This window comes from Macrobrachium rosenbergii, chromosome 26 (genome assembly GCF_040412425.1).
Source record: "Macrobrachium rosenbergii isolate ZJJX-2024 chromosome 26, ASM4041242v1, whole genome shotgun sequence".
Lineage (NCBI taxonomy): Eukaryota > Metazoa > Arthropoda > Malacostraca > Decapoda > Palaemonidae > Macrobrachium > Macrobrachium rosenbergii.
In genome coordinates this window covers 6,220,769-6,248,216 of record NC_089766.1, presented here as the reverse complement: position 1 = coordinate 6,248,216, position 27,448 = coordinate 6,220,769, and the positions used below count along the sequence as shown (strand labels likewise).

The 27,448-nt window shown below is 36.0% G+C and overlaps 3 protein-coding genes and 1 long non-coding RNA gene across 5 annotated transcripts in view; all 4 read right to left on the bottom strand.

Annotated features, from left to right (window-relative positions):
- Window positions 1-2,105, bottom strand: part of LOC136852966 (transient receptor potential cation channel subfamily A member 1 homolog) — a 64,142-nt gene extending 62,037 nt beyond the window's left edge. Inside the window, 1 exon segment of the mRNA XM_067128034.1 lies at window positions 1,596-2,105. The gene's annotated coding sequence lies outside the window, so the exon portion shown is untranslated.
- Window positions 2,106-6,797: 4,692 nt separating this feature from the next.
- On the bottom strand, window positions 6,798-18,946 carry LOC136852968 (mitochondrial glutathione transporter SLC25A40-like). Of its 2 annotated transcripts, none has more exons than XM_067128037.1 (7): window positions 18,764-18,946; window positions 15,202-15,389; window positions 12,716-12,995; window positions 10,801-10,899; window positions 10,393-10,490; window positions 9,478-9,538; window positions 6,798-7,655 (listed from the first exon to the last, which is right to left on the bottom strand). In XM_067128037.1, the coding sequence occupies exons 1-7, from the start codon at window positions 18,831-18,833 to the stop codon at window positions 7,465-7,467; spliced, it is 987 nt and encodes a 328-aa protein (XP_066984138.1). In that variant the 5' UTR covers window positions 18,834-18,946; the 3' UTR covers window positions 6,798-7,464. The 2 variants fall into 2 exon arrangements, with proteins under 2 accessions (XP_066984138.1, XP_066984137.1); XM_067128036.1 differs by having other exon boundaries at window positions 9,457-9,538; window positions 18,764-18,943.
- Window positions 18,947-20,435: 1,489 nt separating this feature from the next.
- On the bottom strand, window positions 20,436-21,167 carry LOC136852685 (uncharacterized). The gene has a single exon (XM_067127596.1). It carries the CDS (start codon window positions 21,165-21,167, stop codon window positions 20,436-20,438), a length of 732 nt encoding a protein of 243 aa, XP_066983697.1.
- A 4,071-nt stretch (window positions 21,168-25,238) lies between these two features.
- Window positions 25,239-26,724, bottom strand: LOC136852964 (uncharacterized). Its single transcript, XR_010857286.1, has 2 exons — window positions 26,400-26,724; window positions 25,239-26,089 (listed from the first exon to the last, which is right to left on the bottom strand). It is a non-coding gene; the product is annotated as an uncharacterized lncRNA (long non-coding RNA).
- Between the last annotated feature and the right edge of the window lie 724 nt (window positions 26,725-27,448).

Here is a 27,448-nt window from a genome sequence, read left to right as displayed (position 1 = left end):
AACTATCAACGCATTCCATGACTTTCTTCATTTACAACACAGACGAGAAAATTGTCATAACACAAGTGACGACGGATAAGCGATATTGGAAGGCGGTCCAGAGATCATTACTCGTAATACGGGAGACAGCTCAATCAAACCGGCATTAATAATTCGCATGACGCCTGAAAAATTGGTTGAGAGAGAGAGAGAGAGAGAGAGAGAGAGAGAGAGAGAGAGAGAGAGAGAGAGATATTATACAATGGATATATGTATAAAACAGAATGTATTAGAGCACAAGAGAGAACTAGACATAAACTCAGAGAGAGAGAGAGAGAGAGAGAGAGAGAGAGAGAGAGAGAGAGAGAGAGAGAGAGAGAGAGACTCATTTACTTTTAAAGCCGAGGCATTTTAACTTCCGGCTCCAAATGACACCTATCGGGTTCTCTCTTCTTCATTAACGGTCGCCGGTCGATGAAGGGGCTACATGATAAAACGCAGTTAATTCTTGTCTGCAACTTCAAAATATCAAGATAGGTCTCATGATGATGATTTTCAGATAGGCATAATAAATCTATAATTCTCTATTTATATATGCTCGAATAAAATAACTACCTCTCAACCAAATCCGAAAAAGAAAGTGAGGCGCAATAGGCTACCTGTATAGGCCTATGGGACTAGTCACAAATGATATGCTCCAATTGATAAAAAAAAAAAAAAAAAAGACCTAAAAGGTACCTACGGATGCTCGCAAATATAAAAATACGACCTGTTTACGGCTGTACATGAGAGAGAGAGAGAGAGAGAGAGAGAGAGAGAGAGAGAGAGAGAGAGAGAGAGAGAGAGAGAGAGGTACATCCCGATAGATTACTCGAAATATAAAACACGATCTGTTTACGGCTGTGTATGAGAGAGAGAGAGAGAGAGAGAGAGAGAGAGAGAGAGAGAGAGAGAGAGAGAGAGAGAGAGAGGTACATCCCGATAGATTACTCGAAATATAAAACACGACCTGCTTAAGGATGTGTATGTGTGTGTGTGAGAGAGAGAGAGAGAGAGAGAGAGAGAGAGAGAGAGAGAGAGAGAGACGGTCTACCGGTTTTCGGATGCAAGGAGTTCCTTTGAATGACACGAGGTAACAGTTTGGCAAGGTTACAGGAAATTGAAGAAATTTCTTGCAAGAGATGGAGGTTTTTCCTATATTTCATTACAAATATATTGGAAAATGATGTAATACTAACAAGTGATAGTAATATTATGATCATTATTAACTATGCCAGTAATATTATGATCATTATTAACTATGCCAGCAATATTATGATCATTATTAACTATGCCTATAAGTTAATAAATGTATATGTAAACTATTTTAATCCTTATAATCGAACTTTGGTCAAATGTATGTTCCTGAATTTCGTTCTCTTCATCAAAAATAAAATTTCCTACTTACGTCATATTTCATAAAATTGATATACTTGACAAATGTAACTGACATTACTTACTTATTATTTTTACTTTTGATATAATGTATTTTTCTTTTGATATTAGTCAATTCAGTAATTATTGCTGTCGTAATACAAACACAAAATGTTTGTTCATAGTGAACCTTTGTTATTTACCTTTAAAATCCAGGCCTTCTTCAAAGTCCACTGGAACATATATGACAACCTTGAAAGTCTCTTGGATGTGTAGGCCTACTTCGAAGAACTCTGAAACGTTGAATTTCAAAGGTATCCGGAGAGTATAGACTTTTCTCGAAAGTCTCTGAAACTTCAAAGCCTCCTTCGAAGATCCTTAAAAGGTATAGACCTATTTTATAAGTTTTGCAACTCATAGGCCTATTTCTAAGGGCCTCTGGGGGTATGGGCCTAATTCAAATGCCCCTAGAACCTGTAAAGTCTGCTTCGATGTTTCCTGGAAGTATAGGCCTACGTCGAAAGTTTCTGGCAGTGTAGGACCACTTCGAAGGTCTTTGGAATACGCAGATCTACTTAAATATATAGGCCTACTTCATTGTCCCAGATGGGACTTGTAATTTCCCGATTCCCTCCTCTCATGACCAGCAGGAACGGGCAATTGACCCCAACCTCACTTGACAGATCGTCAGGACAAACTACCGATGGACCACGAGGGCCCCTGCATCAATAGTTCCCTTGTACCTGGTGGACCCGACCAATCACATTCCAGACCCGACGTGACGTCATCGAGATTATCGCTTTTCATGGCATTTCCGTGAAAATAGTGAAATTTTACTCATCTATCTTGCATATTCAATGCGATTTCTGCGTAATGATGGAATCTGATGTAAGTGAGACTAGCGAGCGATCAGTTTAGTTGTGTTAAATGTTCACGGGTTCCTACAGGTCTTGTTAATTTATTTAACGCGGCAAGAGTCTCTTCCTACTGGCATATTATTTACACTGTTATGTTATGCATAACAGCTCAAATAATTACGTTGCATCATGCAATATCTACGGCTCGTTTATTTTCATTTTTAAGCTAGGGGAATACTGTCCCAGTTGAATCTTACTTCATCATGTTTCCTTCATTTTGTAGGTTCTAATAAAGTTTCATATAAACAGCCTTTAAAAGTGTTGATTACAGTTTATAACATTACAAATCTAACCTCTATATTAACAATACCTCAATATATTATTACAATGTGACCCTTGCTAATGTCTCGGTAAAATTCTGAAGCATAACAATTAGAAAATGACCGTCATTCTAATACCATAACAATTCAAAACTATATATATATATATATATATATATATATATATATATATATATATATATATATATATATATATATATATATATATAATTATATTATATATTACGCTCTAAAATATAAAATATACGCTCTAAAAATCTCTTACGACATCTCAGTGACCACTTTCAAATTAAGGACTGACAACCTCACTTCCATCAATCATGGTATTTTTTTTTTATTCTGGTAAATTCCGTTAAATACAATGGCGTTGGCTCGGCCATGTCCTTCGATTGTAGCCTGAAAAGATTTTAAGGCAGGATGTCAAATGACGACTGAAAGTTCTAGAAAAGCGGAAAGGCCATTGCTGCTACTGTTGTCGATCTAGTTGACCTTATACCGGCATGGGATTTTGCTTTTGGGAAAATCGTAACGATCTAGGCCTAGAGCTACGTGAATGAGAACGATGCATGTGTAGGGGATAGGATGGAGTGGTCTGCCTGATAGACCAAGTGACGTTGATAGTTAGAGGAATTAATTAAGCCATAACTTTAAGTACTGATGCCCTCACCGTCATTATCGCATACATCCCCAGCGGGTACCGATGGACGCAAAATCCATAGGACTGATGATGGCCTAGGTTAACAAGTAAACTTCCCTGTATGCCAAACATAGCCTATATAATAAGTGTTATCCACCACTGAGGGCAGTTAGGGTGGATGGGAGCAATGACCATAGTTGTAGGGAAGTTTGTCGACATGAAATATTCACGGGCCATTAGCTTAACGGCGTCTGCCTCACGGAACATGAAAACGTCTGCATATTTTCTGTCTATCTGTCTATTTATTCTTTCGTCTCCACTCGATTCAGAGGTCCACACCAGTCCTCTCTTATTCACTCTAAGGTCTTCCCTTCGGAAGAAAGTCCCGTATTGGCATAAGGCCAGTTTAATTCAAATCAACCAGCCAACTGGAGTTGTATCCTATTAATGGCTTTATTTGACTTTATTCATCATGAGTTTTTGTTAATAATAATTAATAATAATAATAATAATAATAATATTAATAATTCTAGCTTTAGATTCTTGTAGAACATTACATTTACCAGTAGGCTAAGCTTCCTAACGTTAAATGGATCAGTTTTACAGCCAAAAACTGACTTATTTAACACTTTCCGTCAGGAGCATCACTGTAGGCATAATGCTTGCGAATATAAATTGCGCTTGGGTAGTGCTGGATTACTACAAAATTCAAAGTATATAGTTACATTGGTTCTCCACTTTTACCACTGAAACAATAACATGAGAACCTAATTCCTTAGTAATAATGGCAACTTTCACTTTTTACCAGTGTGTTAACACTTAAGAACGAAATGGTCGTTTACTGTACATTTCATGATTAAATATTTAATGTACTTCTTTAAAAAAATCATCATTCATCATATATCAGATAACATTGGAGAAAAACAGACTATCAAATGAAATCATAGGTCATTTACGCTTTAAGAAAAGCTGATATTACAATGTGAAGTCCAGCATATAACAAATATAATGTTTGTCAACTGAACGTGTCCAAGTGTGTACCTGAGAGAGAGAGAGAGAGAGAGAACACATATTTGACAATTATATACAATCCTAGATGCAATTACTTACCTAAATTGTTCTGGTTCATAGAGCCACGCCATCTCACGGTCAAGCCCCATCTTAACCTCGTGGGTTAACTTTTTTTTTTTTTTATCTTAACTGGGTCAAAATAATATAGTTTTTAGCGACTTCCGGTGATTTCATAGCTTCATTTCCGGAAATCAATTATAAAGTAAGTCAACCTAGGCCCAGACTATATGAAAAAGTATTTTTTGCTACCAATAACTGAAGCTAAAAGCATAGGCCTATATTGTAAGCTTCTCTGAGCTTTCTTTTCAACAGCGGTAGGTTAGCCTAGTCATCATATATCATACTTTCCTGCTCTTTTTTTCAACCACAAGCAAAATTTCCACAAATAGATAATTAAGCATTACATTGCATATGGAAATTTAACTTTGGAAGGTACTTAACACAAAATGGCCTACGGCACTTTGTCATCGTAGACACCTGCACTTCTTCTTCTTGCGATTTTCGTCAATATTTTCATCCCCTTCTTATAACATTACGCTATTTTTGCGGTCAGGCTATCAAGATACAACTTTACAACGAAATCACTAAAAATATAATACGACTCGAGACCAGCACAATTCGAACTAATCAAGGTAAACAAGAGACAGTTGACATTCGTTATCCGTCTCTAACCGCCTGTAAACGTTAAACAAATGTTCTCAATTCACGTGTCCCATTATGATGGTTCAATTCTTGAGTGACTGCTCAAGCGTACTTTGCATACTAACTGTTAATATCAAGAAAATTATAATAACTGCATACATTGCCTCTAAAAATAACGTCACGTTTATACAAATAATTAGTGGTGTAACCTTATCATTTCAAATGCATTCCGAATAAAATATTTTTACGTGTTTGGAAATTCTACTTGAGATTATTCATTTCAAGTTTGTTGAGGTACAAAGTATATTTATCTCCTTTAAAGTTACAACTTTATGCTACTTATAAAAATTGATTTGCCTTCCTTATTCAGGAGCAGGACATAGGACACTGAAAATATTTGGTGATTCAGAAAAGGACTATTTTCCGTCATAAGATTCTGTTACTTGGGAATGTTCATACTTGAATACAAAACTATACCATAACCTGGTATACACGTTTGATTTTAAACGTACAAGGCTTTGAAATAATCATTGAAACCGTTCATCGAAAAGGGTTTAGTGACAATAACAAAAATATGATTTAAAAAAAAAACATCAACTCACCATTAAGAAACACATGAAAATATAATAAAGAAATTAATAAACGTTCTCAAGCTCGTCAGTAAACTTTTGAATATAAAAGCTATAGTCCTATAATCAGTCTTTTCATTCAGTTTAATGTCTCCTACTTCAGTGGCCTTATTTGTGGCTTGTATTCACTTTTCAGTCATTCTTATCCTCATTTTGCTATAACACTTAAACATGCAATATATTTTCTTCTCATTTGTCAGTCACCCCTACTCGGTAAACTATTGCTAGTTAAGTAGTCATTCAGCACTGAAAGGTGTAACAGGAAGAAAACCTCACAGTTGCACTACGAAGCAATTGTCAGGAGGGCGAAAAGTAAGACGTAAGAGAATATGAACAGAGATGCTGTGAAAGGAATGGAAGGGGTTGCAGCTGGGGGCCACAAGGTTGCTGCAAAAAACCCTATGTAATGCCTACAGTGTACCACGCGAGGTGCCCTGATGCCTCTACCCCCTTGAGGGGAGTTATGTATGTACGCTGTACATTAATAAAGGGAGTTTTACTAATGTCTTTTATTATGAAGCAAACTGAATTCTTGTAAGTTCAAAAAAGATATGTGGAAATAAAATAAAGCAAATGATAACTTATGCTTTCACTTCCTCGATTTCTCACTCTCGGCTCCGGATAACTTACCTAAAAGAGAAACGAATCACAAAAAATTAAGGATTTAGCACTACTCCAACCTTAGACTAGTAGTCCATGGGTACAGAAGTCTTATTTTACATAGGGGCCACAGGGCATGACTGAAAGTGGACCACTTTTTTTAACATATCCTTGCCTCACAGTCTCATCACAATTGATGCACCTATGTTGTTTTTCACTCAAAAATACTGTAAGGGACATACCAGCAGATGCCAAATACAAAACAACCTCTACGGGCATTAATCTGCTTTTGCATAAAATATACAACGTTTTAAAGCTTTCTGTACGTCTTTTTGTTAGCAAATACGCAAACTAATTTACAGACCAGATTCAAAATTTCTTAAACAACTACAATACCAGTTGACAAGATGATTCTGGCACTATACCTCACAACAGGCAGTGTTTTACGACACAATGACAATAAAACACCTACTTTGTTAGTTTACGTCAAAAGGTCACTTAAGCTTCCTTTCATGAGAAGAAAATAAAGACCTAATCACTACTTCTTTAGTAATGTAATTATTTTGTTAAACACGAACAACCAAACTAGAACAAATTCATTCAAATTTAGGGCAATAAACCTCTTACGTGAAAAAGTAATTTATTAAACCACCCTACAGGAGAACCCGAATCTCGAAATTGAGTTTTTTATTTATGCTGTACCACATCAACCCGCAATAAAATCTGGCAGCGACGAAGTACAGGACTGTACAAAACTAACATATACTATGGAAATCTCACAGCAACAAAGTTCAGGACTGAGATAAAATCATTGGTATCAGTCTTCCTGCTAAAACATACCATCAGCAAACACTATACTATACAATACCAAGTACATTCCTTTACATGTCCTACATTAAGGGGCAAACTGTACTTTCCACTTCAGCTTACAGTCAACAAAGATTGAGAAGCACCACTTGTAACGATAGGAAGTTGAGCCCATGGAAGTACTTAATTCCCTTTATGAACACAACCATTTCAGAAATATTTAAAGTGTGTGGACTAAGAATAACTGCCAGTATACAGTATATATTACATTTAAAAACATTAGTTACGTAACAGTAACAGCCTTTAATATTAACATAGCCCAATCATACACATTTTTTGTGACAAATAGTTTTCATTTTCTTTGCATACCCATCAGCTAATTCCTCTTCAATTGACCTAACAATAAAAGTTAACACCACATTTACCTTCTGTCAAAAACACACTCACACTTCAAATATGACTAGCAAAGGGTTAACGTAGAATGGACGTTACGTCATAGCCTCAGTCTGACGACTTCTGAAGAATTTCTTTGCATACTCGTAGGTGGAAATCATGATGGCACACGCAGGCATGACTTTCGCTAATCTGGGTACCAATCCAGCAAAGAGACCTCTTACCCCCTGCTGAACATATATGTTTTGAAGCATCTTGACGGTAGATCCTCCATTCAATGGCTTATCTGTAAGAGGAAAAATCATTATCAGTATACATTATATAATTCTCAGTATCATTCATCACTAGGTGAACAATTCTAGAAGATCAAACATCAAAATGCTACTTGGTGAAGTTGTGATTTCCAAGTGACAAAATAAAATTCACATAAGACTTTTAAAAAGTTCTTCTACTGATACAAGAGACTACTGTATTAATATACTGTTCTGGGTAGGATACATTAGTGTCTCAAAAGTAACATGGCCCACTGATATATTTCACTAGATAACAGTCAGTTTTTCCAATCACCTGAATGTAGGAAGAGCAAGAAAAATCTTTAACCTACACTGGCTGACAGAGAAGAGAAAGGGTGTTATTAAGCAGTGCAAAAGCAAGGAGGACTTTGAGATTTTACCAAGATATATACAGTATATATACATATATGAAAATATGCAAATAAAAAAACTTTGGTCTCCTTAAATTCCATAGCAGGCAATATAACCTCAACACAAAGATTCCAACAGTCCCCTTTAAATAGCAGATGAAGGTATAAAATGTGGATCAGAATACACTACTTTGAAAATCTGCCTATAAACCAAAGCCTGTACTCATGAGGTGAGCAGCATAAAGCTTGCTAGTGCTTAAAGGTATACACCATCATCCACATTGATTGGAGAGCATCTAATTCACTACTGGAACGACACTCAAAAATACCTGGATGTTTCTCCTCAAAATCCAAACCATTTAATACCACCCACAGATCATGGTAGTGCCTATACAGCAGACAAGATAGAACAGCAGATATTTCTGACTGAAGCAAGGAAGTTTTAGAAAATATACTACCATAGACACCACATTAAAGAACTTTGGAAAATGCAACCTGTGACTGACCATATTCAACTCGCCTGCCCTTGGGATAGCCACTACAATGACCAACTAGCAATTCTATACAAGCTGAAGTCCCCAATGACATTCACAGCTTTACTACGTGTTACTTAAAGCATACTCCTCAAAGCATAAGTCAATGATCTGAAGACAAGGCAATTAATGGATGACCACAGGACATAGTATCTTAGCCATCAAAATACTGTCAGGGATGATGGACACCATCCTGAAAATCACGAAGAAGAGCAGAGATGCACAAAGTTTTGCCCTAAACTCCCAGGTTTGCCAGCAAACAGGAGACAAGATCAAGTGGACAGTCAACATCAAACCACAAAATCAAACAGCAAAAAGTTACCATGCAGGAGTTATCCAACACAAGCTGTACTTCAGTTATTTTTCCACAATAAGACAAAGTTGGATATCCTCCTTGAGCCATTTATTGGCTGCAGTTAACACACTACGACCTCCTTAGCAGACGGGAATCTGATACCTCTACACAGTGACTAACATTCCTTGGCCTAGTCTCCCTGGTATCCGGTTCCTAGCACGACTCTCCTTAACCTGGCCCTCCTGGTTTTCCCTACACAGTTGGCTCTCAAACAGTGATCTCAACCTGGATAGGCATCACTGAGCTGAAGCCAGACCACAAGAAATCACTCTTAAACCCAATACTGAATGTGTCACAGAAAGCATAATTATTGCAGTGATGGATCATTTGTTTTTCATGCAGGTTTAGTATCAAGTCCAACACAACAATTATTAATAAAATCTTACCAACAAACCATTCACCTACCACACAGTTAACCTAACCTTCAACAAACATTAACTTTCTTGCCAAAGAGCCTTAATGCAAGAAGTGAAATAGAATGTGATGGGTTGTACTGTGTTCATTAGTCTTGAAACATGCATGTGTACTTCTGTCGTGATATGTTAGTGACTCTGACCTGAAAATAGGATCTTCTCACCAATTTCTATCTGACGATGTGTCTTGATAACGTCAAGTGGGAGTGTCAGGGTGCCAGCAATCTGAACAGAAAAATAACCAGCAACATTAGAATATCATTATATTTTCATTTTCTAAAGGAGTGTATGAAATAATTCAACATTATTCTCACTACAGAAGCTCAAAGGCCATCTGCTTAAATATTTCTAGTGCTTCATCAAAAATAACAGTTCAGAGATTTTTGAAATTTCTATTAATTAATCAGGTTACAGTTCTATATAAACAAATATAATCAAGCCACAAAAATTACCAAAACATTATTTGTGACTAATCTTATGGTAAAACATACATTACCACATTTCATTCTTAGGGAAATAACATTTCTCTGGCCTTGGTTGGAAAATGGGTTGGATTTCACAAAAAGCTTTGTGAATGAAGTGGTTGTCTTACCAAAAATGTTAGCTATTCAATAGCAATTTTCAGCTATTAGGACTTTCAATAACAAATCAATTTTCTTTGAACATTAAAAACTAAACCACATTAGCTCTAAAACTCAAACTAAATTAAACCTTAAATTATTAGCAGAACATAATGTTTCTTCATCCATTTAAATGTATTTAATGACAAGACGCTCCATGCCACAAGAACTGTAAACATTTACCATAAAATATTAAAAGGAGGTTCATAAAACTAAAGAGAAAAATTAATAACTAATAAAACTGTTCAATCAGTTACAGTATGAAATACTAGATGACACTTGAAAGTTCTGCCCATGATATATTAAATCCCTTAACAGGTCATTCATAAAAAAAATTCTAGTACTACAAAGCAACAAATAATAAAAAAAAAAAAAAATTGCAGCACAGTGCAATTAAACACTGATCATGTACATATTTCCAAAAAGCAAACAAAACTAAGGGTCAAAATCAAAACTTACCCCTCCAGATAACGCTCCAGCTGCCAAGGTGAATGAAAATGTCGGCTGCTCCTGCCTAAACACCATTTTCAGTTTTTCGTACGAATACCAGTACAAAACTGTAAAGAAATGACCAATTACGTACATTACCAAAGCTCTAAATTATAAACATGATCCAAGCTCTTAATACATTATAGGAAAAATGTCAAACAGAATCTGGGAACTAGATTATGAATTAACACTTTTTAACAGACAACTTTCATATACATTATTGTAAACATATTGTAGGGACAGCAGTATATTCTATACACATTCAATACTACAAAAAGATAAACAAAATTATCACATGAGAATACTCCAAAGATACAAAGACACTTAGAAGATAATTGTAGCTTCATGCATAACAAGTTCTAAGCTGGAGATACTTACTGGAAAAGGGGACATCCCGAAGTATGGTAGGCACCCATCCTCTCCATAAACTTATCACTCCCTCATTAGATACCTGGGTCTGCATTACTTTACTTAATTCTGTAAGGCAAGAAGTCCCACATTAAAAACATGAATATAAAAATGAGTAAAACAATTAATAAGGATACTAATGATACTAATTAATGAGAATTACAACACAGAAAAAATGGATAACATTTACACCAGCTAATCTTCCCAAAATTTTAGGCAACTTACTGACTGCCAAGACGATTATTATGGAGTATCATACACAGTTTACTCATTTTTAATATTTACCTCCAACATTTTTGGCCCATTCATGTTCTCATCTGAAAAATATTGTATCAATAAACTAAACTTTCTAAAGACATTCTAAGATTTTATTCTAACATATCTCAGAATCAGCTACATCAAGATGGGACCCAGGATGATATTTATGACTTACATTTCCTTTTCATGCCGTACTTTCAACTCCAACTGTATTCCTAATGTAAGAATACCCACTGTATTAGATTTGAGGTGCAATGTGGGGCAAAGGGACTAACCTACTGGATATCCACCATTTTCAAGATTATATAAAGGCAAGTCACAGTTAATTGAAGAACTATATATATATGTACTAATAAATATGTACAGTGCTCATAGCCAGAACATGGTAAATCAAGAGGGATTCTGTCCACTTTCTACAAACATGGTTTCCATATTTTTCTTTTTTATATCTAACCTTGAGTTACGGGAAGGTTACATTCTAGAAAAACTGATTTGAATGCTATAAAGTACTAATCCCATTCAGAATTATACAGAATGTCCAACAAGCATGATGCAATGTACATTTTGCTACTTTTTCATTGCATATGGACACCAAGAGGGCAGGTAAACTGCATCATTGCCAAAGAAGAAGTATAAGTAGGAGCTGACATTAAGTGGAAATTATCCAGCTGAGTTATAATTATTCTCATGCAGTTGAAGAACATCCCAGCTTTATGTGTTTTCAGCAAAGTTTGTGATATATCTAAAGTTTGTTGCATTACAAAATAGGGCAATTTTTGTCTGCCACAAAGGAAATGCTACAAGATATATCCAGAGTAATTCTGTCACAACATTATGTAACATTTTGAAGCTTAGCAAATACAGGCAGTCCCCGGTTTACTGACGGGGTTCCGTTTTTACGCCGCGTCGTAAACCGAAAAATCGTCGAAAATCATCAAAAATCCAAGAAAACCTTACTTTTAATGCTTTGGGTGTATTGAAAATGATGTAAACTGCATTTTTATTGAGTTTTTCATAAAAAAAACTCCTAATTTTGATTATTCTGCCATTTTGGAGCCACATTTCTTCCGTCGGATTGGCACACGACACATCATAACCCCGGAACATAGGTCGTAAACCGGGAAATAATTTCTGATGAATATATTTGAAAAGCTTCGTAACCTCGGAATGTCGTAAGCCGAACCCGTCGTAAACCGGGGACTGCCTGTAAAATCATTAACTCAAAAATGCTACATATTCTTTAAAACATAGTATTTAACTTGAAATATAAATATAAATGCATTTCCATTACAACTGCCTACAGGAACTGCAAAATTTTCTTATAAGATGATATTCATTTACTTTCTAAATGACTTTCTGAACAGAACATCATTATCAGTAAATGAATTCCCCAATTACATACAAAAAAATGTGCTCTGTTGTTTAAAACATTTACTTCTTATAAATTCTTCTCATACCTGTACATGCTATAGTTGATAAATTTGTTAAGGGATAGGGTAAATATATACATTTACTTCTCAGTAGGTACCATAGCCTCAAAAAGATATTATATAACATTTCAAAATGCACTAAATGCTGTTATATAATCTGTCAACCAACACCATAGGAAATAAGATAAATCTTTTACCTTTGTAAGTTATGCTTTTGGCCTGCATTTTAGTCCGAACCAGTTCGAAAGGCGATACTATAGTCACTGCCCACGTCCTCGCTAAGCCACCGGCGAGGCCACCAGCCCAAGAGGGCGGAGCTCCACTGCCATCCGAAATGTGTCTCACGAATAAGTTCCTCAAGTTCTCGTACGTTGTAAAATATATCACAGTATTTGGAACTGCTACCACTAGGGTAGGAGGTAGGCCTGACCATAGTGAATGTATGCCTTCTTGCCGTGATATCTTTGCAAATGCATCCTGTGGGAAAAAAAATTCAACATGTACCTTGAATGAAATAAAAAAAAAAAAAAAGAGGAAAAAATTTGTAAACTTTGCCAAGTATATTCTTCCTCTTCAATGAACAAGGTTTTTCAATTCTGGAACTGTTTATTCCCTGAAATTAGATATTGCTATAAAATATACATCCATAAATACAGATATGCAACTGTGAAACCTTCAAGAACTGTTGTACATTACACTCATTCACAATATAATCATACATACCATTTATAACATAAACACAGCATAAAGACATGAGAATTAACATACAACTTTTCAACCCCTGTCAAAAATGTGATATTTCTCTTCTCTATTGGCAAGAAATAACAAACAGTTCCTGTAGTTTAGCGGATTGCACCGAAAAAGGAGGGCTGCATTCTGAATGAATAAATAAGAAACAAATCACAAGGAACAAGAGAATTTCAAAAACTTACGAATATGACAGTGCCACTATGTCAGGACCCCAACACTCAACATGGGAACTTTAAACCCTACTAACTACCATAACAAATCTATTCCTTTTATTGCATACGCCCATCTTGTTTTGTACAGGTCTTTGCATCATAAGTCTCACTTTAGTGTTAGGACTTCCATCTTACTCTCGTACAACAGTATAAAGTATGAAATTGTTACATCACCATGTATAATTAAAGTGTATACATATCCACTGTCCAGGAAAAGCAATGTATTATATGATCTGCAGTAAACAATCACCAATATACAACCTATCAAAATAAACTTCTTGTTTACGAATCTTATAAAGCATCTATCATAGGTAGAAGGGTGAATCCAAACAAACTAGCAATGAATACCCTATTGAGCTGACTCTTATTTTTCTGGAAAGCATTACAACATGTTCTTTTATCACATGTTAGAGAGCTGATAACATAACTCCATCAGATAAATGTGGGAATGGTAGCATGCGCTCCATTAATTATCACCCATATCAACTCCCAAATTATCTGCAAGTCTTTGAATGTCTGTTGGCCATACCCCTGAATGTCTATGCTAAAACTAATCATCTTGTCCACTGTTCGCATTCTGGCTTTGGAAAAGGACTGGTTGCTTGCGTCATAGAGATGGCACTTTTTCTACAATGACTTCTTATTCAAGAGCCAATTTTGAATCTCCAGCACTGTCATTCAGTTAGCTCATTGTTAATGCTTCATAAAAACTTTGCATTACTGCAATCATCCTCTCATCTCACCACCTAGCACTACATATGCAGTTAATCCCAGCAGTCTTTTTTTTTACTACAATGCTGGGTTGTGTCTCTTACAGGAATGCTTGGGCTTGTAGCATTCAGCCTTTCCAATTTCTCAACCAATACAAAGAAGAAACCATAAATATGGTAAATAAACAGTTAATGAACAACAAAAAAAGTATGAAAAGTAATCCCAGCACATTTGTGCAAATAATCATCAGAATAATCAAAAGATGGCATATGTTCTATCACTCAGTAAAACAGAGAAAAACTGAATACTACAAGACCAAACACTCCAATAAGGGCACAGACCAGCACAGAAGGCAAATATAGAGGCATGATAAACTGCATAAAAGAAGTAACGTTGCAGAAAAACTCAAATAAATTAAATTCATGACGTGAAACTCAAGTGAACATGGTCAAGAAGATAGCATCACACAGAATTTAAAACAGGAATTCTGGCAACAGAGGCTGATTGTTATGCCAGCAACAGGGCACCTCCCTGCATCCATAAGCAAGCAACCTTACCCACTCAGCCCGAGTAAAGGTTAAGCTTAGGTAAATGCAAAGCAATAGTTTGTATTAGTGTACAAGCCCACAACAAAACAGCAGGACATTTAAGATTGCTGATTCAAAGGTTAATACCTTAATGTCACACATACTCGCTGTAATTATAACACTTGAAAATTTCATAATACCACTGCATGCAAAGTACTTAGAAAAGCTCACTTACTTTATAAAACATAATTTAAATTTTAAAAACAATTTGTATTTTTCCCAGGTATGCAAACTGTAGATTTCCATAAGTGGAGTCTTTCTATGATGAGTCAGTGCAAACAGCCATGTACTGATTGAGAAAACAAAAGAATAACGCAGGTAGGTCTTGGGCTTGATGCCCACGCTATGACCCACTGCAGAAAACAATCACACAGTGTCATGAGATTACAATAATGAAAATGAAAAATTAATGGAATATCTTACCAGAGTTCCATTCAGGTGCACAGGAACTGGTCTGTTGTACCAAGGTTCATGCTCTGCATTTGTACATATTGCTCTGGCACAATTGCAAATATGATCCATGAGACCATTGCAGTAAAGAAAACATGTTCTTTTGAGTTCTGCTCTCTGTTGAGCCTGAAGGCGTACCTTGACCACATCAAACGGTGTCACTGAAAATAAAGTAATTATTAGCCTTAGACATGAACTTAGCATCCGTTTCATTGTTAGATAATGGATAAAAGTTGTCACTGGATACCTTAAAAATAAGACCAGTACTTCACATATATAATTATGTTAGAAATTGCTTATTCCTTTCACCATCCATATAGAAAGCTCATCAAACTAAATTCATAATTATGTAAAGGCTCAATTCCCTCATGGGATCTACAGTTGCACAAACAGTACAGTAATTATAAGAGCAATAGTACTGGATCATTCCCTTTTCCAAAGAGAAAAGTATAAACAAAACTTTGGGTAATTTTTATTTTTAAATTAAATTATTGTATAAAAAAATAAAAAAACATTACAAAACTACTATATATGAAGGCATTATTTATAAACCAGCACAACAAACATTAAAATCATGGAGCAGACTCATGAGAGTAAGGTTAATCTTCCACTTTTGGTCTTCAGTACTGCTGGACTGTAGACAGAATCTGTTTTGCAAGTTGCATTTTCATAATGTTTTGTATCAGGTTAAATCCCACACGAATATTGTGGAACATTCCCAGTTCTCTAGTTTTTGGGGGTTTAATGCATTTAGTCTATGGAAGAACCACAAACCACCAAAGGCCCCAGAGAGGTAATGGGAATCAGGGACACAAGGACCCCTTGTAGACATGGCATGGCGATCTGGGGCCAGGTCACAATTGTAAGTACGCTCCATTTAGTGTAGGCTACCCCTGTCATAAGCAATCACTTCCAGTTTTACAACCATCATCCCAAACCCCAACCCCAAAAATTTTTACAACAGGTAATAGCTTCCTAACACGGTAGTCCAACCTATTATTGGTCATCTCAAGTAAAACCCTTGACATCCTATTCCTCAACCCTAATGCAAGAGATTACTAATTACAAATTATAGTAAAACATAACATAAATTGAGCTCATTTGTTATTAAAGTGATAACAGCTAACCCAAAATGACCTAGGCCTACAAACGGGTTCATGCTACCATAATATCTCCGGCCAGCCAGTGAAGAACAGGAAAGTGAAAAAAGCTATAAGACAGCACAACCTAGGTAAAATGTTCTTAGCCACATAAAAATAAATTTAATCCTAGCCCTAGGACAGCTGTTTCAGCTAGTTAAACTAAGATTTAAAGCCTAGATAACCTAACCTGAGCTTTAGTGCTCACTGACCAACTATCAAGAGCACTCTGAATAATCATCATTCCCTGCTCCTAAATTGCAGTGGTCACAGACTAATGCATCAGTTTATTATGTAAATATTTGGAAAAGTAAAACTGTAAAGGCAAAAACACAACCTTGGTTAAATCTTCCATTTTACCTTCTTAATTCCAAACACTTTTCATGTCTTCATTATTGACGCTCAAAGGCCAAATTAATAATAATAATAAAATATTTCTGGGTCTGCAAATGAGATACTCTATTCCACTGTGCATCATTCACAATAGAAAATAACAGAAGTTACTTTAGCCTAATAACCATTGAATTACATTGCAAATGACCATAGCCTATGAAAGATAAGCTACAAATGACTACAGGCTAGCCTAGGCTACCTACAGCCCATTGCAAACAGGGAGAAAATCATCAGTTTTCTTTAAATGGTACCAGAAAAGTTGCAGATGAATAATGGTAAAAATTGAAGGTTGCTACCATCATCTGGTTCCCACCAGTTGCTGACTGGATTATTAACTGCCTTTTTTTAAAATTTAGGTCTTTCATTTTTATTAATAATTTACCATCTTTTGTTTAGGTTTTTATGTTCTTCCCCAAGAGGCTGGTACTAAGCACAGCACCCATTTTGTAGGTAAACTGATAAGCTACTTATCGAACCAGAGGTGGGGGGTGGTAGCAGTCTTTAGGGTAAAACTTAAGACTACTACCATGCCCCTCTGGTTTGATAACTAGCCTACCAGTTTACCTGCAAAATGCGTGTCGTGTTTAGTACCAGACCCCTGGGGATAGATGCAAAAACTTAAGGTAGAACTATAGAACAGCTCCGCATGGGGTACTACCTTGGAAACAGACTTTTTCTAGAGCATTCTGTTGCTGATTAAGAATTTACCGTTATTTTTTGGCGGTCAACTGTAATTTACCTATAATTAACCTCAGAACTGATATTTATTGTATGCTGGTCATCCTGGATTGCTATCACACATGCGCAGTGTTAAACGGGAACTTTTGGTAAAAAGTGGAGTTTCCTTCTCCAGGGGGTACAGGGGCAGAGACCCCCAACTAAGTAACATGGCATACTAGGTTAGACTAGGCTAGGGTATGTTAGGTTAGTATAATTCCTTTTATTATAGGTTTCCTTTGCAAATCCCTTCTTGAACATATGACTCCCTAATGACTAGTGCATGTGCGAAACCAATCCACAACAACAACATGACAGTCCAGTCTTTCTCCCCATGATTTTCCCCACCCAAAACCCTGCATTCCCAAAGGGTCCCCAACCATGGTGGATAGAGTTATGAGGTTAATAAACACCACCACCTCCTTCATCAGCAACACTAAAAGTATAAGAAAAATCAATTGCAGTGCAGAGCTGTTCTATAGTTTTACCAAACTTAAAAAATGTCAGGAAATATCATAAATTTATAAAAGACATAAACACAGACAAATACATAACGGAAAGGCACAAAATATCCCAGTCGGCAAATAGCAGGAACCAGGCTGCGGTAGTAGTCTTCAGTTTTGTCTTTAGTTTTACAAAGATGAATACTGAAAAACAAAAAGATTAATGTGGTGAATTCCATGAACAAAAATTAACCTCGATCTTGCCTGTTCGGGTTGTTTTTGCGACCCACGAGGCTTAAGCAAGTTAATCGTGAAAATAATACAACTAGCTTGAATTGATTTGAATATGGAATTAAGACCAAGCACCGGAACCTATGAGGCCATTCTACGCTGAAACGGAAATTGAAAGCATAAGGTTTGAAAGGAGTAACAGGAAGTAAACCTCTCAGTTGCACTATGAACCAACTGTTAGGAGAGGGTGGAAAGTAAGATGGAAGAAACAGAATATGAAAGGAGGTAAAATATGGGGAATGAAAGGGGTTGCAGCTACGTTACGGGCCTAAGGAAGGCACGCTGCAAAGAACCTTCAGTAATGACTACTGCACACCTCACGAGGCGTACTGACGGCACTAGTCCCCTACGGGGTAAAACTAGCTTGAGCTTAAGCTACAGAGATAAGAGGCGTAATAAGAATATACCTAAAATGGGGGTGACTCAAACAAAATGACACAAAAATAAATACGATAATGATAATACAGACATCGAGTAGATCATGAGGTTGCTCAGACCGACCTCGAGTGATAGAGTCATCATGACGGTACACCATAATGGTACAGTACTTACTAAATACTGAAGTAATGACAGCGCCTGTGCATGACGATAACATCTGCTGATCAAGTTTTAAATCAGCCATCACTGCTAACGGTTCACATGAGACCCCTATAACAAATAAGAAGACTTACGACACGACAGGTTACATATTACTAGGGATTTGTTTACAATGTGGGAGGAGGGAATACGAGCCTAAATCTATTCGTTGAAGAAGCTGGATAAGTGAACCTTATCACTGAATTAATCTACTGCTTTTATCTAAATAAATTATTCAACATAAATATTTCGTTTGAGTCCATATCATACAATTACGCTGACATGAAATGAAATTGCAAGTCCCCATGACGTTTTCCAAAACCGCATCGACTCCAGAAATTGTATGGATTCCACTTACCCTAGATATTCATATATATTCATAAATATATAATTCTAGCGGAGAATTATTTATAAGCATTTATTTATTGAAACTGGAAACAGGTGACGAATCATTAATACTGTACGTAGCCATGTTTATAGGGTCTACAGGCGTAAGGAGTTTCTGATTTCTTGTATAATGTTCTCGTCACAGAAAGCATAGCAACAAGACTTTACATCCCATCTTCATCCCCCAAGTTTATATATAGATCCCTCCTATAGGGCCTCGTTTTACCCATAAGGCTGTCTCGTTATTATCTGTAGGTCACCAGCTTCAAAAGCAGAAAAATCTGGAACGAGTGGTTCCTGGTTCCTGGTTCCTAAGCGCTCACTCCACAAACACAGTTGCGGGCACACTAACGATTCTCATGAGGTGCGAAACTTTATTCCCTTGAATACTATTTTACACACTTTTATTTTTACTTTACATTTATATATATATATATATATATATATATATATATATATATATATATATATATATATATATATATATATATATATATATATATATCAATACAATTTTGCTCAGTTTTATTTTTACTTTACATTTATATATATTATTTAACAGTTTTTCATTTAATTTAGCACCCTACCCCTTAACCTCCCAGATGTTACTTAATATTTCGAATTTATTTACTTTTATTACTCCTCCTTTTTACGTTACTATTACTTTTTAACTGGTGCCGTTGCTTTCTGGGTTGGTGACGTCCTTTATTTTCATGGCTATTCTTATATATTCCACTAGTTTTCTGTTCGGGGCTTTCAGAGTCTCTAATCATCTAATGTAAAGTTTTCTATTGTTTGTAAGGTTTTACACCTGAACAAATGTTCTGTGCTGTCCTCCTCTATTCTGCAGCTATCACAGACCTCATCCTTATATCTTCCCCGGTAGTTCGCTTTTAGGTCCAACATATTCAGCCTGGTTTTCATTATTAAGCATGCATCCTTTGTTTCTACTTCCCTTAGATACTTATTTTCTTCGAAGTTATCTATGAATCTCAGCTTCTTCATTTCTTTCTTCTTTTCTTCCAATGTCTTTTCGATATCTTGCGTTATTCTTCTCTTCATTTCCTTTTTCAGTTCTTTTTTGGCATATTTTCCCATTCCATTTATATCTATATTGTAATTTTTACCTATCTTTTCTATGCCTTTTGTCCAGCACAGCCCGTAGGGGGTTCTTAACTGGTCTTCTACTATTTCTTTGATTAGTCTTTTCTTGTCTGAATTTATAATATTGTGGAATAGCATTATTTTCTTGTATTCAATTCTATAGGCAACTGGCCATATGCCGGACTCCGCTAAAATTCCCCAGTAGGGCGTGCCTTTCATACATTCCTCGGAGGATCTTGTGTTGCATTTGGTCTAGAGCGTTTGACTCGTTTTCTGTTAAGTTGCTCCAGGTCTCTACGTTGGCAAATAATGTTGGGACCACCATGGTTTCATAGATCTTTTTCCTTACTTCTAATGCCATATTTCCTACTTTCTTTAAGTCTCCATATTTTCTTATTTCTCTTAGTAGGTACTCTACTTTTTGTTTTCTCGATTTAATACTTGTTTCTTTTGAGCCATTTTGGGCGTACCACTCTCCTAGGTATTTATATTCGCTTACACTACTAACTGGGCCGTTTTTTAATTCTGTTCTTATGTGGACTGCCTGGCCCTTTGTTCTTCCATCTATTATCAGCACTGCTGACTTGCTTGGCTTAGTGTTAAATTTGAACTTTTTCAGTTGCTCCAGGCTACGGCAGTTGCCAATTGCCATTTCTATACCTTCTTTCCTGCTGGTGGGGAACATTATATCATCAACAAATATTAGGGACTCTATTTCTATATTCTTTATGATTGTTATGTTCTTCCTGCTCATTTCATTCACTTTGTCTGTTGCTATGCTGCATAGCTTTGGGCCGTAAATTGTACATTGTCTTACATTTTCTGTAATTTCGATAGCGTCTGTTTCTCCCGCAGGGCATCTTATGACTGCTTTGCCGTTCTCATTCATCTTTCTTATCAACAGTACATCTTTCCATCCTATCATTTTCCCAGATGCAGTCCTTCAGATCTAGTTTGTCGAAACATTTATACGCATCTCCAAACCATATGTACGTCGGGGCCCCAAGCACTGTGTTGTAACTTGTAGTCAATCACTGCGTTCAGGGTTAGCAGGTGATCAACTGTGGATCTTCCTTCTATGCCACCACACTGGAATCGGCTTATCTTTTGGTTTATTGTTTCGTTCGTTAATTCCATCCTCACTTTTTCAAATACCTTACTTATGTTACTCGTGATAAATATTCCTCTCTTGTTTTCTCATTCTAATTTGCTTCCTTTTTTGCGAAGTGATAGTATTTCCATTTTCTGCCATTCGTCGGGAGTGTTTAACTCCTCTTCTATTTGCCCAAATTAAGAGTGCCAGACTTTCGGTCATTTCTGTCCCCATGCTTTTTATCATTATGTTATTTATTCCTTGACTGTCCGGGGTATATTTATTCTTCAGTTTGCTTACTGCTCTTTCTTCTTCTTGAATACTTGACTTTCGGATTTCTTTTCCGTTTTTCTCGTCCCGCACAGGGACATCCATTTCTGGTGCTGAATATTAATTTCTTCTGCCAGTTTCCCTGCTTTATCTTCAGGTTTGTCTAACATGAATAAATCTTTGTAATATTGCTCATATTCTCTTCTAATTTCTTTCACGTTTTCGATTATTTTCCCTTCCTTATTTTTTATTGCCACCATGTTGTTTGACTTTGCGCCGTCAAGTTTTTTTCTTGAAGTCCCAAAAGGCTGCTCCATTTACTCCCCCCTCTGGGTTTTATTTCGGCTGCTGTTTCCTTTATCCTGATTCCATCTTCCTTCCTTTTTTCTCTAATAATATATTCACTTCTTAATCTCTCCTGTACTTGCCATAGCCTCTTCTCTTCTGTACTTCTAGACTTTTTGTTCTCTCTTTTGATCCTCCTTCTGGCCCTCATTAGGTCTCTTAATACTTTTGTTTTTCTTTCCTTTTTCTCTTTGCATCTTTTCATGCACTTGCTTAATATTTTGTCTAGTTCTGTTTGCCATTTGGTGTACTTCTTTTTTTTTTATGACACCTTTTTCTCTTGCTATGTCTACCGAGGCTGCTGCAACCTTTCAGCTTTCTTTTGTCTACTCTGTATTTTTCATTCCTGCTTCTCTCACACACTATTCTCCAGTTCATGACCACTCTCACAGCACAGTGGTCAGAGTGTACCAGTTCAGATGATATTCTGTAGGGAGTTATTTCTTTTGTTTCGTCTATTTCCATTATCTGTACTCCTTCTTCATCTTCTTCTTTTATCATTACATAATCTATAACAGACCTCTGTGTGTTTTGTATTCTTGTCCATGTTCCTTTGCAATTTCTATGATTATTTATCACCATAAGTTTATTTTGTCTGATAAGTTTCAGCAATTCTTTCCCTCCCTTTGTTACTTCCTCCTTATTGTTAGAGATGATTTTTCCAATTTTGAGGTTAAAGTCCCCGAGGATCATGACTTTTTCACTGTTTTCTTCTGCTTCATTTATTTCTTCTTCTATTGAGGAGTACACACTTTTCAGCTGGTCATTTTTGCACTTACTTTCCTGAGGGGCATATATGACGCCTAGTCTTATCTTGTTTGTGCCATTGTTCATGGTGACCCACATGGATTCGTGAGATATGTTTTCTCCTTTGGTTTGGACTGTGAAGGCCATTTCAGTACAGTTTAATTCTTATTCTTCTTTTTTTGTGATGTTACGACTTTCTACACAAGCAAAGCGATAAGGTTCAGCGTGTCACCGGCGAGCTTCAAGAGGAAACCACTTAAAAATAATATATCTCACACGTGGTGGACACCGTTTCAAGTGTGCGATGCTCTTTCACAGTGCACAAGTAGACACTGCAACTGGTGTAAACTGCAATGCAAATAAAGCATTGAAAGGAATATTATTATTCTTGAAATTTATAGGAACAGAGTTTTGTGCCTAGGATTGTACCAATTACATAACGAAGTATATATGACATTTTATGGCGCACACACGCTTAGGTGTGTATATATATATATATATATATATATATATATATATATGTGTATATATATATTATATATATATATATATATATATATATATATATATATATATATATATATATATATATAGAGAGAGAGAGAGAGAGAGAGAGAGAGAGAGAGAGAGAGAGAGAGAAAGAATACACTTCGAGTTTGAAGAGAATTATATACTTGAGCTCATATACTTGATTCTGCGGGATATATGAGCACGTCTGACGCTAGAAATCTTATTCGCAGTGTGGCTATCAGGTCTTTGCTTGTTCTAGAGAGCAAGTGAAAATTTTCTTTAACCTTGAGCGAACAAGTTCTTCCTGGACAACTCTTCAATTTGCTTCTTATTCAAGTTTGGCTTGGGTACAACCTTGTCAATGTACCCTACCGAGAATGTGGAGAGTATTGCTGCTATTATTATTATTATTATTATTATTATTATTATTATTATTATTATTATTATTATTATTATTATTATTATTATTATTATTATAAAAAGAACCGGAAAAAGAACAGCATTGATTTTAGGATCATCGCCGTTCAGTTACTAATGGTCGTCTTGTTTTGCAAATGGCTTGTCAACCACGTAGACCCAAGGCACAGGGCTAAGTAATAATAAGTCGTGGCTTGTTTCCCGGTTACTACATAAATGTTTATAGAACAATTCTGGGCGAGAATTACATGTTTCTTAATATATTTTGAAATCTAGAAGAGGCAGAAGAATCCGTCAAGATTCTGCTGTTAGTGCGGTTATGAATAACATTAGATAGACACGCAGTTTTAGTTCATGTAAGCAAACATATACGATATAGAATAATAACAAACTATTTACGTCGAACAAAACAATTAAACAAAATACATTAGTATTATTTTTTTTATTAAATAATGAGAGACACCACTAATTCTTTCCACGAATAGGTAAAAGCTAGTATTTCAGAAATTCAGCCTCCCGCATTGTAAACAAATTCATAGTACCAAGTAACCCTATGTCGTAGGTCTGTGTTTTTGTTATTGGTTTTTCATGTTAACTATTGCCAGTAATGACCGATTTAAAACTTAATCAGCAGATAATATTGTCATGCAAAGGCGCCGTCATTACTCAGCATTTAGTAAGTAGCCTGAGAATAGGTTACCATCATGATAACTTTCACATTAACCTAAGTCTGGCTTGGGTAGCCACATCACCAGTACTACCATTATCATTTTATGTTTTTGTGTGTACCATCTTGTTTGTTCTCGTTAAGTCAGTCAGGCTGCCCCGTTTTAGGCAATTTGTTTTAGGCCCATAGCTTAGGCGCATTGCCTTATGGGATAGGCTAACAGAACCGAAACGGCCAGGCCTGAAGTTAATTCTGGTAAATTTTTTCTCCAAACAATTTAGGAAGCCAGGGTTTTTGGGTGAAAGTACAGGGATGGAGTTAATCTAGCTTTATATAGGGGCCACGGGATCTTAGCAGCGTGGGGTTGGGGGGGGCCGCTCATAACACTGCAGTACCATGGTTTGCGATTTGGAACTTGCCATCATCGTGGTCCTATGTTGTTTTAGCTCAGAAGCTCTATTTTCGAATTGTTTAAAATATAAACAGCGTCAATTGCAACTCCTTATAATGTATGTTTTGATAATGATATCAATTTTGTTGACAGAATGTTATGCTTGCAATGAGAATGTTCTTCATAATGCTATAAGGAAGATAATATAAATTATATATACTTAGCACACACTCCTTTTTTGCATTCGAAATCAAACATATTACAATGTATGTAGAAAATAATGTTAAATTTATGTAGAACATAATGTACTGTGAAACTCCAACGCTTAGCAAAAACATTTTATGTGTTGTGAAATTGTTTCACTTAAAAACCGTGACATTTTAACAATGTAATGTTAAAATGTTAAACAGGTGAAAATATATACAACCGAAAGTAGCTTTTATACATCAAGAAAATAGAACTGAAATGGTTTAATTATCTTAAACATATGATTTTTTGTATCATAGGACTAAAGCATTAATTAAAAGATGAGAAATTTTATTTGAAAATACATTTTATGGAATCAATAGGATTATCTTACACCCGATTTCATTGACCGAGCAAACCGTGGTTTGAAGTACAGTATATTGTGAGAATTTCACTAGTTTGCCTTACAACTAATATAAGAAAACTCAAAGGTATGCTGGTTGTATTACAATGTTAATAGAAATCCAAGGTTACGATGCTTTGCCAGTTATTATGACCCTATATTTGAAATTGGGGTTTTTATTATAAAAGACTGAGTCACCTTCCCAGTATTAACCTTTGTGTAGGATTTTGCCTTGAGTATGCAGGCTATGGACTCAAAAATTACCAATTCTGGATGGAAGAGGAGAGTTGAAAGTGGCCTTAGTCATCAATTAAAAAGGAAATTAGTAGAATGACAACACACCCAAGTACTCTGGTACAAGTGACAGTTGGTCAAATGACCAACTCTACCCCTAACTTTCTCCCTAAAAGAAAACCAAAAGTAACAGATTAAGTAAGAAAGTAAGGTACAACGCTACCAGGTAATCTCTGTTCAAGGGATTTGGTCAGTGTAAGAGCATCTCTTGAACAGAACCAGCAGCAACAACAGCACGTGAATTACTCTCCATTATTTGTTGCTCAGTCCTCTGACGCAGTTCAAGTATTCGTCGTCTTTAAACTTCTCCCGGCAACACGTTTCATCTGGCTGGCAAGAGCCGAAGTTGTCCCTACTGTGACAAGCGCCTATGCATTCGTGGGAAGATTTTTGGAAGAGCGCCTGGGGCTCATTTCCGGTTGTGAAGATTGGCCATCGTAACTGCTCCCAAGCGCCAAATTGACGTTTGAAGCAAGATGTGAAAGCACCTGTTGATAAAAGGAGAGAAGAAGAATTTAGAATTCTTTTGTCATGCTTCTGTAGACTCCGTACGTGATCAATGATAATATTTCTTAGTTTACTGTTGTTGAATGTGAAACTCTTACTTTTAAGTAATCATTTCTGAATTATAGTTAACCATATAACGTGCATGGATGCAATTGCTAAAATGATGTTAAGTTGGATATTACGTCATAATGGTGTGAGAACAAATCTGACGTTCGCTCGTAAGATAATATCTGGTGCATGAAATAATGATTATAAAAATGACGAATGCTTAACAAAGACACTTTTTCATACCAGCAACTTCTTCCCCCAGTAGGACCAGGGAGAGCAGAGCTACAAGGCTGACTTGAAGAAACCTCATTATGGTCGATTAGCACCTCGAAGCGACCAGCGAGAGAGAAATGGAACGAGAACGTTGTAATATTCTTCTATTTATGGTGTTTTTCGTAATTTTAGAAACAACAAGATAGTTTAAGTAGACCATGGACTCACCTTTCTAAACCCTTACTTGGCTCGTCACAAATCTAGACCTAATAGGGTCGTCTGAATGATTTGATCTTAAATGAGATGCAAAAATTGAAGCAGTATAAAATTAGAGAAGATGGACAGCCAGCTTAGAGTAGGAAAAAAAGGGAGGAGTTGTTGAACTAATGGACAATAATGGAGCTGGGGGTCCTTTGGGTGATCCCATGGGCCAGTGTGAGCGTGAGAAACAGGGTCACAACTAATTTTGATTATCAAGTATTGTATTTGTTATTTCTAGAGATTTCGCGTTTTTATTTAGTTCGTAGGCTATTTTCCAACTCATCTTCTTGCATATTGACTCCATTAACTTTTGTGCTTCTGCATGTATTTGTGGTCGATTGTCTGTTTCTACACTTAATGGTCTAGATGTTCTTTGTACTCTCTCTCTCTCTCTCTCTCTCTCTCTCTCTCTCTCTCTCTCTCTCTCTCTCTCTCTCTCCAGGTGGTGATTCCAGAGATATCGTCTTTATAGACCGTAGCTTCATAATATGTGCAAGTCATTAAGAGACTTAAGTCATAGCTAAAACTGTCCCTGAGTCCCAAGTCATGGTTATAGCCATAAATGTGTTTACCTTTTATAGCGTGAACTTTGTGGGTTTGCATACAAATGAAGGTTAAATTTGCTCAATAAATAAAAGAATGTTTGATGAACAGAAAGACCAGGAGTTACTGGTAGTGGTAGTAACTCTAGTCAGTAAACTTATATATATATATATATATATATATATATATATATATATATATATATATATATATATATATATATATATATATATATATATATATATATATATATATATATATATACACTGTATATA

Coding starts and splice junctions, on each gene's coding strand:
- LOC136852968 (XM_067128036.1), bottom strand. CDS start 18,833: ATGGCTGATTTAAAACTTGATCAGCAGATGTTATCGTCATGCACAGGC. Junction 10,900..12,715: donor CAAAAGCATAACTTACAAAG/GTAAAAGATTTA, acceptor CTTGCCTTACAG/AATTAAGTAAAGTAATGCAG. Junction 7,656..9,456: donor TGAGAAGATCCTATTTTCAG/GTCAGAGTCACT, acceptor TTCCTCTTACAG/ATAAGCCATTGAATGGAGGA.
- LOC136852685 (XM_067127596.1), bottom strand. CDS start 21,167: ATGAATGAGAACGGCAAAGCAGTCATAAGATGCCCTGCGGGAGAAACA.